General features: G+C 32.7%; 1 protein-coding gene across 1 annotated transcript; it reads left to right on the top strand.

Annotated features, from left to right (window-relative positions):
• The first annotated feature begins 47 nt into the window (after positions 1–47).
• Swip-1 (EF-hand domain-containing protein D2 homolog Swip-1) lies at positions 48–15,651 on the top strand. The gene is made up of 2 exons (XM_068284047.1): positions 48–628; positions 14,544–15,651. Exons 1-2 carry the CDS (start codon positions 387–389, stop codon positions 14,956–14,958), a joined length of 657 nt encoding a protein of 218 aa, XP_068140148.1. The 5' UTR covers positions 48–386; the 3' UTR covers positions 14,959–15,651.
• Positions 15,652–17,525: the final 1,874 nt, after the last annotated feature.

Genomic DNA, 17,525 nt, shown 5'->3' with positions numbered 1-17,525 from the left:
AATGTTATCGATGTTAAGTCAACAGTTCTCCACCTCCGGCGCGTCATTGTTGTTTTTGTTTTCAACCAAAGCGGTCGGTGTAGTCGGATTTTTCAAAATTTGTCCAGTGCGCGCATAACCAAAATTAAAAGAAAACGGGGATGAAAAAACTTTAAAAGCCTGCCTTCAGAGAATTAAAACAACACAATAAAATTTAGAGCACAAAATTTTTGGTGAAAACTAAACACAAAGCCGAAACGACTTGCACCTGTTTTCGGTGTTATTCCTATCTCTTATTTGCCACTTGTCTTCTGCGTGCGTGTTTGTGTGTGTGACCTGTGTGTGTGTATCCTGTTTTGTCCTGCGAGGGTGTGTCAAATTCCAGCACAAGGAAAACCATCATCAAAATGTCTGTCTCATCGAATGCCTCCTCCCGCAATGGCAGTGTGGATGATAGCACAACAACAAATACAACAAACACCACTGATAGCTCCGAATTGACGCACATTCTTAATCGCCGGCAGGAGATAATGGATTCACAGGAAGCTGGCATTGAATTGCCCAAAACATTCAGAGTGGTCAATGTCTATACGGAATTCCATGAGTTTTCCCGTAAACAAATCAAGGACTATCAAAAGACCTTCAATACGTAAGTCAAGGCCAAATTGAAGCCGCAACTCTTAAGCTTTTCTTTTCTTTTGCTTTTCACTTTTTTTTCAATTCGCTTCTTCAATTTACATTCTTCTTTCCCATGCATCTTGAGTGAGCGTAAGACTCATGGGCTCCCCCTCCCACCCAAGTAAATTGCATTTCCCTCCACCTCTTGACTCCTCTCAGTCCCAAGCAATCCTCTTAAAATGCAATGGGGCATGACTCAGTTAAAGTGTTGGCGACTTTGTCACAGTCGCTTACATGTTCCCCTCCATCCCCACCTCCCTTTCTCTTTAACTTTATATTAGCTATCATGATTCAAAAGTTGCTTTCATATTATCATCTCATTGTAATGATGAGACGATCTTGTTCAGGGGCGGATTTCCAATAAGTCAAATTCTAAGACCATACAAAATTTTGTTTCTCAGAAACCATTGAAACATATTGAACAATATTTGTTTCACATTTTGTGTTTGTCTATAATATAAAAATTTAAATATTGATTAGTTTTACATACATACTACATAAATACATTTTAAAATATTAAAAAAAGATTGTAGTTTGAATAATAATGTTGATATGATTTATAGTTAACGATCATTTTGGAAGGTAAAATCTATAATTTTAGCAGTTCAAAGAGTATAAAATTGTGTTTAGGATAAGAAATTATTCTCTTTTCCCGTCTCAAGGATCCGCCACTGAAGTGAGCCTCGTTTTATGAGGCAAGAGAGGAAAACCATTCGAAGCACATGTTAATCTCACCTTGATAATACGGTCTTAGATTACTTTTCCGACCAATATCACACACACTGACACCTTCCAAATTGCCATAACGTTAAGTAATTAGATTTATATATTTTGTTTTCCTCAACTTGCGGTTGACCGCACACTTTAAACAGATTTGATAGCCTCTCTCCTGACTAGAGATTGCGCAATTTGTTGCTGTCTGCTGTCGTCTGTAATCTGTTCTTGAAGTGTTTTTTTTTTTATTATTATTCTTATTATTATTTAAATAAATTCTAGCAGCACGTAACGAAGGTCTAGGTCTTGATAAAAGCAACATATGACACACTATCTTAAGCAATGAAAAAAGCAATTTATCTCATATTTTAAATCTCACTTTGTTCTGATTCACAAGAATATAATTTTATATTCATTCCGCTTAGTGTTGGGATTTTATACTATTGCTTTTCTGAATCATCGAAAAACCTGTAATAAACAATTATATTCAACTTGACATGCCAATTAGCAAGTGTTTATGTCTTTTGACTGACTAACTGACTGACAGTCCAGCTTTCCTATTGAATGTCGACCACACCGAATGTTTGGGTCCATTGTTAAAAGCCTGGTCACTTCTTTTGCTGCAGTTTTATACAGATTTTACTGCATATTGGCAAATTGTCAAGAGCCAATAGCACAAAAAATATATATGTACATACATATGTATGTATGTATATATGTATGTATGTTGGTATTGCAAAAGTAGCTCCAGCAAGTCTGGGAAAAACTTACAATTAGATAATTTTGTTTTGTTTTTTTTGTTTTTCCTATTTTGACTTTTGTAATTTACTAAGACCAATTGCATTTGTGATGGAAACGAATACAAATAAATTTAGCCACAACGCTTTAAATTGTTTTCTTAATTATATATATACACTTATATAGAAGCTTAAAGGTCACTCTGAAAAGTTTTAAAAACTAATTGTTTGCCATCTGTCGATGTTTTGAAGAATATTTCCAAATTTGTACAAAAAAAAACTACTCCTTGTAATTTTTTATATGTCTTTACGAGTATTTTATAAGCGTGCAGATCATATACGAATCATTTTGCAATCCTCTTTTTGTTTAAAAAATCTGAATTTAAATGAACTATTTGTCGAAAGAAAAAGAGGTGGATTGATCCATTTCTGTTAATAAGTTTCCACTCTTGTGAGACTCTTTTAGTAATGTGACAGACTCACGTTTTGTTACTGTACTTTATAATAATTTTAATGAAGTATAAAAATAATCATTTTTCAATCCGTATAGACTCATCAAGGTGATTCTGATAAAGCAATGTAGGTTGGGTAGGTAAATACAAACATATTGTTGGTTGGGAAAATATGTTTTTTTTTTTTTGATTTTTTTTGTTTAGTTTAAATAATTCTTTAAAGTATTGAGAAATTCGTCCCAAAAGGGTTATTCGAAATTTTTATTACTTTCGGTGATATGCCGTTTTTGGTTAAACAACACAAAAATAGACAAAAAGCATTTTTATAAAATCTCCTAAAATTATGAATGAGGGGCCAGAATTACATACATACATTTAGGCTGAATCTTACGCCAGGTTAAATTTATAATACAGACGATCCCGGATCGAGTTATCCTTGACGCCAGCAAGCCCTTTTTTTTAGAACTAAATTTAAAGATCAAAAATTGTTTTCTCTTAAATTTAATTTGTTAATTTGTCAAAGGTTACTCGTGAGTTTGTTTGAATGACCAGATGACAGATTGCTGCATTTCCAGATGTTGGATCTCATATCTTTGGGGTTAGCATATCAGATCCAAGATCCATCTTACACTTAATAAGTTTGAAAATATTGCTTAGTAAAACTAAAAGATGATTTCGAATTATTCCCATCTTATACTAATATTGCGACTTATATTAAAAAAACCTATTTCGTCACATATCTTCTAGCCTGAAGCATATAAACCATTTTGCAGTATAAATGAATTAAATTAAAACCATATCTGATAAGCTTTATCTTAAATAAGATGGGTAGCCTCTAGTACCTGCTATTATTTTTGTTTTTGTACATTCACTTTTTTTTCGGTTTTTCAGTTTCTTTAGAATGTTTTCTGTTCGTCTTCGCTTCATTTAAATTGCTAAAATTCTTATATCAAATGCCAACGTTTTAACAACAAAAATAACAAAAACTGCAACAACAAAAAAAAAAAAAAACCAGCTTCGACTTTTGGCATTTCCAGTCACGTCACACATAAATTTATGTGCTAAATTTGCAAATTGAAATGTGTATTAAACAATCAAAGCAGATTAACAGGAAACCCGTTCATCAAGTCGGAGAGGCTTTTTGAATACCCTATAATATATCTACATACTTTATATTTGTTGATGAGAGTTCGAGGAATTATCAAACGAAGAGTCCGAGTCATAAATTGGATTTCTTTAGTTAAAGTTTTGTTTATCGTCCAATCAAATGTCTATAGAAAACAGTTGCGAATCTTCTAATTATTTGTATATACCCTTATTCCTTTGCCTAACAAATGTTGCCTGAGTCATGCCGGCAAAGTTAGCTTTTTGTTTAAACAATTGCATTAAGCAAAACGAAATCAATGGCTGTAACATTTTATTGAGAACTACTGAAAATGATAAACAATTTCATATGAAGGAAAAACTACGTCATAACGTCATCTCTCTCTCTCATTGAAGAGATAAGAGAGAATGAAAAGCGAATCAATCCACGCGTTTGGTTTTGGATTACAACCGAACTAGCTTTATCTCACATCAGAGCTCATATTATGGGGGGCATAATGTATTTTTTAATAGCGTCTTAATTTTATTTGTTTGTTTGTTGATTTTGTTTCTTCTTTTCTCTGTTCAGTTTTGCAGTTTCCTGCTTTTCTTTTTCTTTTTTTTTTTTTTTTGTATTCATACATAAATTTAGATGCGCACATATTCCGCACGGTTTTTGAACGTTTTCCGGGAGGCGATAAAACTCCAGAAATACGATAAAGTCAGGAAGGGATGGGGAGGTGGCGTGCATCTTCTGATAATACATATTTGTTTTGGTTTTATGCACTTTTGCACAATTTACGAGTGCAAAGAAGAGTATACATTGATTTGGGCAAGTTGTTTACACACATGGAAAAACGGGAAATTTGAACAGTTCCTGTTACTATTTTTGATGCCGAATAAATTTTATTAGAATTGAAGTTGTGGTCTTGCTTTGTTTTTTCCAAATTTGTTTACTCTTAGCCAATGTATTCACTCGAAAATATTTCAGTTTCATTTTCTTGTTTCGAAACAATTGCCAAAAAAAAAGGTTTTAACGTTCGTGACAAAAAACGGCTTTGAATATAGATTTCCATTAAAGAGGTATATTCAATTTGACTCGTATTTCGGAAGCAGATTTTTCAATATAACTCTTTTATGTTAATGTACATACATATGTATATTCAAAAATCAACTTTAGAAAACGTATTCAGATTCGAATTTCGAATTCAGACAGATAATAATTGTTCATTCAAAACATTCTATATAATGTTGCCTTCTCAGACCAGTGATTTTAACAATATATTCACACTTAGACTGTAGAATTTCTCAACCATTTAGTAACGCTTATAATGTTGTCATTTCAAGAATCTTAAGTACCTTTAATTAAGTTTTATCTTAAACAGCATTAATCTATCCTAAATGGATAATAAGCAAATATTTTTACAAGACATGGAGGAACAGCTATCTTGAGACTTCGGGTCATCAAACAGACTCTAGTCTAAAAGGCAGGTTAGTCTAGTCTGTATCCTGATTACCACCAGAATGACATGGGTTTCCAGCCTGAAGCGGTACCAAATGCCGTACCTCCGTAGCTCGCCTTAAACTTACTAGATGTTGAGTTCTCTGTGGATTGCTGAGTTACGCTTTAAAAGCTTGTTCTGGAATCGTTGGAAAAGTCCAAACAGGCTTCAGAATGGCCTTGTAGAGCAGCTGGATGCACAGATCATCTGGAGCTCAGATCACCTGCATCTTGGATAATTTCGCTTGAAATTTAAGGTTATTACCTTTTAAGATACCTATTTCTATTAACTTTAATATAAATCACTTAAAATTCAAATCGAATTCATTTTTTATGAGAATTTCTTGTAATTGTCATGTTGAAATTCTAATTCGCAATCCTATTAAATCCCAATAATCCTATTAAAAGAGAACTCCCCAATCCTAAGAGAATTCTTCAATTCTAAAAATCAATTTGGCTTACAAAAATTATATTAACCTTCTGTTACTTCGGCTCAGACGAAAACTACATCCATCCACTAGGCTCTGATTCGCAACTGGATCCTTATTGTATAGAGCAACTATAATAATTTGTAAAGTGTATAAGAAACTTCGGTGCATGCAACAGTATTATTATTATCATCTCCAGTTCTGTATTGTTAATTTCATTTCAAATTGATTTCTTTCCCACTTACCCCCAACGATGCGTTACAATTTGAGTTCATGGACAAGTACACACTCACGCACAAATAATAAGTACACACACACAGAGATACATACATGCATACATACATATATGTATATGGGGGAGGTTTTTCAGTGGAAATTGTTTAACAAAGTGCCAGTTCGTGGTCACTATTATCATCATGCAAATTATATCAAAAAGCGAAACGATATTTGCAAGGGTTGCACCCATATTAAAGTACAGTCATGATGCACTCCCTCAATATTGCAGTTCATTCACATTATTGCAATGGGGAGACACACACACACTCACATGAAAATGGATGGAGGCGACCAGCAGTCTGACAGCAAAAAAAAAAAAAAGAACTATTGGACAAAAGGGATTGCAATGAAATGAAATGACTGACCGACCGACAGTAAATGCGTCACTTTGTAACTAAATTGAGGAAATATCAAATTATCTATATATATGTATGTGTGTGCGTGTGCTTGTCGTAGGCACGCAAAGCAGAATCATAATAGACGAATGCAATTAGTCATTTGAATTTGTCACACTTACAACTTGTGTTTTATTTTCATCGTCTCAGTACAGAAATTAACCACACAAAATGCAGCAAGTTTGAAGATGAAGTCAACAGCAATCATGTTGACGATGTTCATCCGTCCCTCCCTCAGTCCATCCGTCCGTCTGACCGACCCACGCAACGTTTTTACATCTTCCTTTAGCTATGTTTGCTCCAATTTCGACATAGACGCATTTTATTTTTGGGGCCATCTGTGGGGGACCATAGAGCAAAAACTGAACTAAACTAAACTAGATACTTTATGTTTGCTGTGAAAAATATTTTTCTATTTTTTTTCGGTTTTTATTGATTGTACCTTGTAAGCAAATGAAGAAGAAGAAGACAGGTGCACGCATACACAAAATGTTTATGTTTGTTTTGTATGCAAGACATCAGTTTTTTACGATAGATAAAGCTAAAAAACCAAAACGAAAAAAAATTGAAGACCTCGCACATAGACCACATGAAACTTTATTTAAGTATTCATTCATTTTTTTTTGTTGTGGTTGTTGTTGTTGTCGAGGCGACAACCTGCAATGCATTTTAAGCACAATGTTACAAAAATAACCGTTACAAGAATACCAAAACCAAACAAAAAAAAAGCAAAAATGTAACTCATGGGCAGAAGAAACATTGAACACAAACAAAAAACCAATGTGTGTTACAACTTCAAGTACCCATGCACTGTGAGAAAAAAAAAACACTCACAACTCTTTCACGGAAGTTTGCAAGTTTCCCTCTGGTTTTGATTAGGGTAAGGTGGGGCAACCAAATAGTTATCTGGAGATATAACAGCACCATCAATCACCGGAAAGTGCCAAATTTCTTAGGAACCCATGATGGATAATCAATTTAGACGTATTAATTTCATAGTATCCAAAATATTTGGGATTATATTTCAAAAATATTGTTTTAAAATCTAAAATTGTTCGATGTTAACTGAAATAGGTTTCGAAATGCCTTAACTTATCGTGTGTAATTTACACAATTTTTAAATTTAAAGTTTCAAATGCTTAAAATAAGGGTGGGCCAAAGTGGTGCATCAAAATCAGAACTATTTTTGATTAAAAGTCAGTAACTAAACTTTTTATTGATAAGAAAACACATAGACCAGAACCAGACTGATCAGAAGACTATATCAAATATGTAGCTCCTATACAAAGGATGAAGTTACCAGTCATAATGAAGGTCTTAACGAATTTAGATCAACAACCAACATTTTTCTTGGCATAGAAAGCTTTTATTTATAAAAAAAATATCTTAAATATTAAACAACCTTTAAATTTTTAAAAAAAATTGTTTTATTTAAATAAAAGAAACCGAAATGCGTCCCACAATTCCCCAATTTTTGACAATGCCCGTTTTGGGTATGTTCAAAAAACACGACACAGCTTTTTAAAGGCGAATCCTCTCTAAATATTATATTGATCACTGGGTAAACAATGAATTAACCGTTCATTTAAGTGCTCATGCAAAACTATGTGTGTTCCAAGTCAGGATATATAGACGATTAAAAGAATGCGCCAAATATCCCCAAACTTTACTTGTCATTTTTCGAATCGTTGTAGTTGTAGTTCATGTCGATATCTTGCCATAAGGCGATAAGGCATAACAATTTCAAATATAAAGATTTTACAAGAAATTTATTGGGTTAATTTAGTATTTGTTGATTCCTGGTAGACTTATCTATCAAAATTTCCATGTTCCACAACGCTTAATTTTCATTTACCGGATATGTGACTTCCTTTTTTGTGATACTCATGAATCCATTCGTCATAAACATCATTTTATTTAAGTTTCCCATCGATGAATAACACTTGATTAATCTTTAAATAAAGCGATGACAAACATTTAAGTAAACCAGACAAATAAAACATTAAGAATAATAATTATTTATTTTTATACACCTCAACAGTAACTTAAATGTTTACTATTGAATGATTTTATTTAGAATTATTATATTTGTGTACCAATATTTGCATTGTTGAGTATTTTTTGAGTTTCCGAAATATGTATATCTCTTAGTATAAGAATTAAATTCTAATGAAGTCTACTTATGTAGACTGGAATAATCTCAAAAACGATGCTTAAGAAAAATAGAAGGATTTCAGCATACAGTTCCTCAACTTCTGGATAATGTAGGCACGTCTCCAATTCGGAGGTTCGTTTCTTGAGTACACTAGTGTAGCTTATATTAAGTTTATTTTGAAATATATCAAAGAAGCTTAGCACCCTTTCAACTTAAACTTGGAACCCAAATACTTGCAAAAGAACTCCTAGTTTCGAATACGAGTTATTTATTAGTTTAACTCTATTTTACTAGTTTTCAAGGAACTATACTTTGTGTCACTTCTTTCTTTTGTTACCAGCATTTTTAGTCATGCATACAACCTAAGAGTTAATAAGTACATAAGTAGTTGATACATGAAGAATGGATCCGAAGTAAGTTAGAGATCATTCACCATTTTTGAAAGTAATTTAAATATACCTCTTTTATAGAATCTCTTTTACGAAGAAAGTCCTTCCAGACCCTGGGGAAAATTACTCAACAAATTTGAAAAAAACAATTAACAAATTGAACTTACATATTTGATGTGGATGTGGACACAGAATTAATATTAATAGGCTTTTTATGTACATGTGTACCCACAAGTAAAAATAATATTGAAACAAGTGCAATTTGTTTTTATAGACTGTGTTGTTTTTTCGCTTAGTGTAGACTTCGCCGCGAATGGTAGACACAATGTGCGATTGCAGGGCATGGGCATAAAAAGTGGCTAATAGAGAGGAAAAAAAGCTATGTTCAATAATTGCAATACACATGCATAGACATCGGCACAGATATGTACATAGGTACTACTATATAGATATATACACAGATATATACATACATATGCACAAAATATAAACACATGCAAATTGCGGCAACAACAATGGCCAGCTGACCCCGTTATTTGTTGAACTGTACCAAAAAACAAAAAAATCGAAAAAAAAAACTTACACACAAAAAGGCAGACAAAAAACATCTCCAAAGAAACTGAACAAAATCTCATGTGTATTTAGAAGACGCAAAAGCCAAACTGAAGCATTATTATAATGAATCGGTTGATGATTGAGAAAAATCCACGACTATTAGTTACCCATTATAGGAAACTTCTCAAATCTGTAGAAATAGAAAACTATTTTAAACTTTATATTCAGATCAAAAGAAACTCCCAGGATGCTCTCAAGTTTGTAGGGGAAATGTTAAGGAAATTTTAAACCAGAGGGCCGAGGCTAACTTCGACCGCGTCAAAGTTTGTATACCCTTGCAACTGTTTTGGTAACTCTTTCCTTACCTATTAGCCATCAATGTGGAAGAACGTTTTATCTAAAAAGGCTTATGTTTGCGAAAGAATGGCCTACAATCGTAGGAAATAACGAAGATATTGATCAAAGGCACTGTTTTCCACCGATCGTTCCTATGGGAGCTATATGATATAGTCACCCGATCTTTATCAAATTCGACACAGTCATTAACAGATATATTAAACTAACAAATGTTTAATTTGAAAGCAATCGCGTTAAAAGTAACGAAATTATTTACAAAAGTCACTGTTTTCGACCGATTGTTCCTATGCGAGCTATATGATATAGTCATCCGATCTTGATCAAATTTGGCACAGTCGTTAATAAACGTAATAAACTCTCTAATATTAAGTTTCACGGTAATAACATAGAAAATAACAAAGTTATTGAGAAAAGTCACTGTTCGTGACTTTGGGGTTTGTATGGGAGCTATATGATATAGTGGTCCGATCCGGCTGAATCCGAGATATACAACGCCTGCAGTATATACCAGCCTATGTGCAAAATTTCAGCTCTGTAGCTCTTACGGTCTAGGAGGAGTTTGCGTTGATCCAGACGGACGGACGGACGGACGGACATGGCTAGTTGAACTCGTCTCGTCGTGCTGATCAAGAATATATATACTTTGTATGGTCGGAGATGCTTCGTTCTATGCGTTGCACACTTCTGACCAAAATTAATATACCCTTTTTGCAAGGGTATAAAAACAAAAAATATTTTTATTTTTTGTGAGTTATTTTATTAAAATCCTTCAAATGAGCAGGCACGAAGGCCTTTTAATCAGCAGACTTCGCTAACCACTGTAGAATTGAACAAATCTAACACTAAAACCAGTTGCGAATTACAAACCCATGAAGCGAATAAATGAAAGCCAAGCTTACAACTCCAAAGTTCATTTTTGGTTTGTTGCAAATGTCAAAATATCAATGAAGGATCGTTTTATTTAAAATGTAACTACATAAATACTCTGACTAACAAGTGAGTTTGCTGCTTGTAGTGCAACTACTAAATACATACACTTCCAATATACCCAACTTCCAAAAATCACAAAATGTGTCTGACAAAGAAAAAAAAAACAGATAAAAAATAAAAGCAAATTCAGTGAAATGAAAACAAATCGATAAAACGTTGTTTAAAAATTACAAGAGAAGATGGTGAGGCATAGATAGAGGGATGGTGAGTGAAAGAGAGGGGAAAAGGGGGGCACCTGCTGTCATTGAATTTAAACAGCTGCGGGGGAGTTTTCAATTGCAATGAAAGCAACTTTATTTAATTAGAAAGAAAACAATGCCAAGAAAAAGTCGAAAGAGATGAGGAAAGCGTCAAGAGAGACAGGGAGAGAGAGAGAGAAAAAGTGTAAAAGAAATACATAAACATTAACAATTGTCACATTGACGCAACTAACGAAATGTGAGGCAATTGAAGTTAATTAAAGTCAACAGCGTAACACTAGTAGTAGCAACCAACAATGGCAATTACTAATAATTGCCCATCTATGGATGATACTGTGACACCTTCTCCACCCAATTCCATGTATATCTTTCAGATTCGGGCCTTCCATCCATCTGCAGACATGTCTCGGAGTAGTAAACAACAAATTACTTTCACTCATTGTGTGTCTATGTCTGTGTGTGTGTGTGTTTGTTTACACTCACGCAATTTGTATCGATACATGGAATGGAATTAATCATCTAATATGATTAACCAATTGAAAGCAAAAATTGAATTGAAATAAAATGATGGAGAAAATTGAAATTGAATTCCTTAAAAGTTGGAAACTCTCTTTTGTAACAATTATTACGTGAAGCTTCTAAATAATCTCCAACTAAGTGAAATCGAAATTGAAAGTTATGCTTTAATAGTCAACATAAATACACTATGCTACATACACTTATACGTAATGGCATGGGAAGGGTAAATTGAAAGACAGAAGTTGGAAAATGACTTTAGCTTATTAATTTTAAGTTAGTTAGTTAAATTTACTTAATACTTTCTTGTAATAGGATCATAGATAGTTGATTATTTAATACCATATAAGCGAATTGGATAGAAAGAAAAGGAAAATGATGAATGAAAACTTTTAAACTTTAAACAAAAACCATTTACAATGGCAATGAAGCTAAACTAAAGAGAAATGAAAAAGAAATACATTTTTTTACGTTTTTAAAAAATTAAATATCAAATGAATGAATGTTGTCGATCAATATTTTCTCATAAGTTCTTAATCGATTTGGGAAATTTAAAATTTACAACCCACTTAAAACTGAAAGTTGTGTTGATAACTGTTGAAAAACTTGGTATTAGTTCTTTCTGGCATTTCTCTGTATAGTTGTTTTGACTCTCGTGACTCTACGGCCCTTCATTCCTTGAGAAAAGCTAAGCAAATTTAAAATTTGTTAGGCAGTGTGGTTGACATATTTGTGTTTCCTTTGCTCATGCATGAGACGCAACCTGCTGACTTTAATGGCAACTTGTATACATAGTTAGATAAACATATAGTATTTTTAGCCAAACTAACTAGTTTAACTAGTTTCTAGTTGGTTAGCTAGTTGGCAGTTGATGGCTCTGGCATCCTTTGGGTTTATGTTGTTGTTGCTGGTTTGCTTGTTGGTTGGTTGGCCTGGCAAGGTCGAGGAGCCTGTTTTTAGCCAAAATGTTTCCGCCATAGTTTGCTTGCCCGTGGCTCATCTGCCATCAACTCATAGGCGGCTCATCTCTCTTCTCTGCGTTTTCTCTTTCTTTTGCGTTTCCATTCATTTCGCTTTTTTAATGTATTACACAATTTCAAAGATAATAAATATATGTATATTTTATTTGCATTTTTATTTTATCACACAATTTCCTGGCCGACAGTCAAGTCGGAAGTGGAAAAAAAGCCACCAAATAACGGCTTGAACTCTTGACTCTTTGACTGCAAAACTGAGACACAGCTAAAATATTGTCAATTTATCCTATGCGGTCATTCAACTTTTAACAAACAAACAAAAAAAAAAAAAAACTGTTTAAGCAAAGTTATTGGCTTCAATGTATTTCCATGACTTTGTTTAAAAAATAGAAAATATGTACATTGTTTAGTCTAATGTCGCCCCAAATCACTGAAAAATCTACAAAACAATAGAAGAATAGAAAAAATGTATTATTTGCAGGAACTATGTCAAGCTATAATAAGGATATAAGCATTTATGGTGTCGAATTCTGAAAATTCAATACGAATTTTAAACAATATTAAATATAATTTATAACAATTTACAATAATTTATTATTGTTTTGCTTCAGGTATTCGCTTATCAAATCTATACAAAAAGAATATTTTTCGGACTTTCAATTAAGTTAGAAAATCACTTTCCAATGTCAAGTTTAAACTTGGGGGAAATAATGGTTATAATCTAGATTCTAGAATATTTATAGTTTCAGAAAGTTTTTCAGAATTTGTTTAAACATAAATATTTTGTCAATATGCGGTTTTTAAAATGTTATTTGGCCGAATTCTAAACGATGTCATAAAGTTAAATCACATAAACTGTTATTTTGCGAATTACTATAAACTTAGTTTTCAAGATTTTAATGTAGATTGACAGAAATCATTCCAACTTCTAAGAATTAGAACCTTATGATATTAATGTTTATTGGAAAACTTATTCTTTCGATTTTTTTCTTAAATTGAACTATAATAAAAAGAAGAAAAGATTTATACAGGATATCTTGTTTAAAAATTCGTTAAAATTTGGTAAAGCTATAGATTTGCATAGTTAAGAGTCTTTCAGATTTTTCTAATTTTTTGTCCATTCATATGTATATTTTGTTCAGATTGTGAGTGAATCAACCTTTCAGTGCGCCGCCCTAGAAGGGCAGGGCTAATAGCATTTGCTATCTACCTATTTGCATTTAGCCAACTTTTACTATCCTAATGTTGAAATTTTCTGTTTAAAATAATTACTATTTTAACTATTTTAAGGTTAATATAAAGTGTTTGGAGTAGCTATCATTTAAAAATTCAAATATGTCCATTAAAGAACTTTTAAATAGAGCTAATATGTATATTAGATAAATACAAATTAAAACTTCATTCGTAAAAAAATCAGTGATGGATCCGAAAACGATATTTTATAGATATTTCATATTGTTTTGAAATATGAAATTATATCCTTTTTTACCTTGTTTTTTGTTACTTTTTAAATATAACTTTCCGTTTTCCGAAATCCTACGTGGCTCCCTCTGGAGGAAGCCTCAGATTAATAGGCCAAAATCCGATTCTTTACAGAAAAATGTTTCGGTATTGTAGAAATGGTTGAAGAGCCTTAAGTCTTAAAACTTTATTCTTTTATGGTATACACAATAAACTAAGCTACATATCTCATGTATCAGTTACCATTTTTCATACAATTCCCCATTCGAATGAGTTGAATACTCCAAGATAAAGAAAATAATGAGAACAGATAATGCTGATAATAAAAATTGTCAATAATTGAAGAACAAGTTTACGTTTGCTGCTGTTAAATTCCATGAAACAAAATTAACAGTGTAAATACGACCTAAACATGCAATTAGGTTAAACATACCCCACCCACACCATTTGCCGCCCACTCACTAGCCAGCAGAGGGTGAACGAGTGGGGGAGGGGGATGTAGAATGGGTTCAGTGATTGGCCATGCGACCTCTGACGCTTGTGCCCACGTTTTATTTTTATTTTTTTTGCTGCATTATCGATTGCTAATCCGGACTTAGGTCGGTCTCGTGTTGAGTCTCGCTTCTGTGTCAATGACCAGATGGAATTGTGTCTGTTGAATTTTTCCCACTAATTGATTTTTGTTTATTTCTCTTTTTAGCTATGACACTGCACGTGATGGTTTCTTGGATTTAAATGAGCTCAAGTTCATGATGGAGAAACTGGGAGCACCACAAACCCATTTGGGCTTAAAGAAAATGATTGCCGAGGTGGATGAGGATAACGATGGCAAAATCTCGTTCCGTGAATTTCTGTTGATCTTTCGCAAGGCCCAGGCCGGGGAATTGGATAATGACTCTGGTCTAAATCAATTGGCACGTCTCACCGAAATCGATGTGGAACAGGTGGGCGTAAGTGGTGCCAAAAATTTCTTTGAGGCCAAAATCGAACAGCAGATGCGCACGAATAAATTCCATGATGAGATCAGGCAAGAGCAGGAGGAACGTCGTCGTGAGGAGGAGGAGCGGGCTCAGCGTCGTCAGCAGTTCCAGCAGCGTGCTGCCATTTTTCAATAGGCAGACATGTATCTGTCCATAATAATGGAAAGCAATGCTGAATCCAATTATACCTAAAGTAGTTTAGAAATAAAATACATTTTTCTGGGCGTAGGTTAAAGTAAATACATTTCTATGTGGCATGATGAACCACGGGTTAAAGCATTTTTACAAGCACATCACCGAACTAAATATTCATATATATCTACCTACATATATTAATATCTGATCTATCACACACACATATATATAATTCATATACCATGCAATAATATACACGACATGAGATAATGATACGCTGCATCACGTTTATACCAAAAGCCTAAATTCTAGTTAAATAATCATAAGTTTTGCAAACAGAAAAAAAAAAGAAATTGTTTCTAGTTTTAAGTTTTATGCGTTTTCCTTTTATCACACTTTTTTGTTCTATTTTTATTTGTTAATTTTATTTAAAACCAAAAAAAAAAAAAAACTGGATTTTTAGTTTATTATTTTCATTTTTTCTCTTTTCATTTTTTAAATGTAGTGTGCCATTTTTTTAAGTTTTCCGTTTATCAGTTGGCTTCATTTTTATTTTTCTTGTGTAAATGTTATGTTAATAATTTAGATAAATCAAAATTAAGTCCATGTTTATGTATATATTCCAATTCCGAGAAGATAAAACTCTTTGTGTCGATCGTTGGGAATCTTAATAAATTTTGTCTATCTATTTAAGTTGCAAAAGTTCAGTATTTGGATGTCTTATCGTTAAATGTGTTAGCAACAAGCAATATTAAATGCATAAATACATTTACATTTATAAATATATACTTAAACCAGATACAGATCCATGCAAGCTATAACTTAATAATATTTCAATACCGAACACAACTGACAACATATACGGAAACTAAATAAATAAATGTACAGTGGTGGTCAGCGTGTAAGCCCCTTTTTTTTTTTTTTTTGATTTTAAATTTGATTTTCTCGGCTCCTAAGAAACTTAATGAAGAAATTTTTTCAGTTATTTGTTGGTTATTGTATTTAGAATCTGACACGTAATTATTGTCATTCCAGCTTTCGACGTTTTTTTTACAGGTGCGTTTGAAAAAAAAAGCTCCCCCAAAATGTTTGACAATAGTTTAGCCCGGTCATTTCAAAATCTTTAATATTATAGTTAGACATGTGTATTCTTTGAAAAAGTTGTAGATCTAGGTAATCTAAGATAAACTGCATACCAAATATTTTCATTTTAGCCCCAGTATTTATTTTGGGGCCTATCGAAATTTCGGGATTTTGTATGTAATTCTTGAGGTCTCTTTGTTTGGCGACGTTTTACGATACCAATTTAAACTTAATTATTATTTTCTTATTCTAAGTATGAAAGTGAATTGAATTTCCCGTCAAATGATACATGTTTCATAAAAATCCGACAAAAATTAGATTGATTTCATCGCCCATACTTAAAAACCAGGTAAGCAAAATTTCCCATACATGCGTGCAAAGAAAGAGACGGAGGATGTGTGGGAAATTTTGCTAGTTCTAGTCTTTTTTTTAAGTATGGGCGATGAAATCAATCTAATTTTTGTCGGATTTTTATGAAACATGTATCATTTGACGGGAAATTCAATTCACTTTCATACTTAGAATAAGAAAATAATAATTAAGTTTAAATTGGTATCGTAAAACGTCGCCAAACAAAGAGACCTCAAGAATTACATACAAACTCCCGAAATTTCGATAGGCCCCAAAATAAATACTGGGGCTAAAATGAAAATTTTTGGTATGCAGTTTATCTTAGATTACCTAGATCTACAACTTTTTCAAAGAATACACATGTCTAACTATAATATTAAAGATTTTGAAATGACCGGGCTAAACTATTGTCAAACATTTTGGGGGAGCTTTTTTTTCAAACGCACCTGTAAAAAAAACGTCGAAAGCTGGAATGACAATAATTACGTGTCAGATTCTAAATACAATAACCAACAAATAACTGAAAAAATTTCTTCATTAAGTTTCTTAGGAGCCGAGAAAATCAAATTTAAAATCAAAAAAAAAAAAGAGGCTTACACGCTGACCACCACTGTATATAATACAGAATACACTCAATTGTTTTTACTATAACCAATCGATTTAAATTTGCATTTCATAAAAGAGAACTAGCTACATATCTATATATTTTCTGCGGTTTGAATTGGTTAACCCATTCAAAATCATTTTTCTCATGTTTGTACGCAAAAGTATGCTTTAAAAAACCATATTTACGTTCGTTCTGATTTTACAAGCGCAAAACGATATAGAAACGGATAGAGACTAGGACAATTTGTTGTTTTTATTGTTTTTGAAACGATCATACCTTTTACAGTTTAAAAAAGGAAACACCAAAAAACGATTTTCGTCGGTCCCTTTAGCGTCGTTATAACCGGATTCTACCGTACATATATATGAACATATGATCAGCATGAGAAGACAAGTCTATATAGCCATTTCGTCTGTACGAATGAACTTCCGACATTCGATCAGAAAGCTTCTGGAATGATCAGAAGCTTACAATATTGAGAAACATCTTGTAATTTAAAAAATATCGAAAAATCTTATTAAAATAG

The sequence above is a fragment of the Drosophila tropicalis genome, unplaced genomic scaffold (genome assembly GCF_018151085.1).
Source record: "Drosophila tropicalis isolate 14030-0801.00 unplaced genomic scaffold, ASM1815108v1 contig_3, whole genome shotgun sequence".
In the NCBI taxonomy this organism is placed as follows: Eukaryota; Metazoa; Arthropoda; class Insecta; order Diptera; family Drosophilidae; genus Drosophila; species Drosophila tropicalis.
This window is presented reverse-complemented; position numbering and strand designations above follow the sequence as displayed.

What these genes read in the sequence shown, in the direction of transcription:
- Swip-1 (XM_068284047.1), top strand. Translation starts at nt 387, where the DNA reads ATGTCTGTCTCATCGAATGCCTCCTCCCGCAATGGCAGTGTGGATGAT. An exon ending in TATCAAAAGACCTTCAATAC is followed by an intron (nt 629 to 14,543) that starts GTAAGTCAAGGC and finishes TTCTCTTTTTAG; the next exon opens with CTATGACACTGCACGTGATG.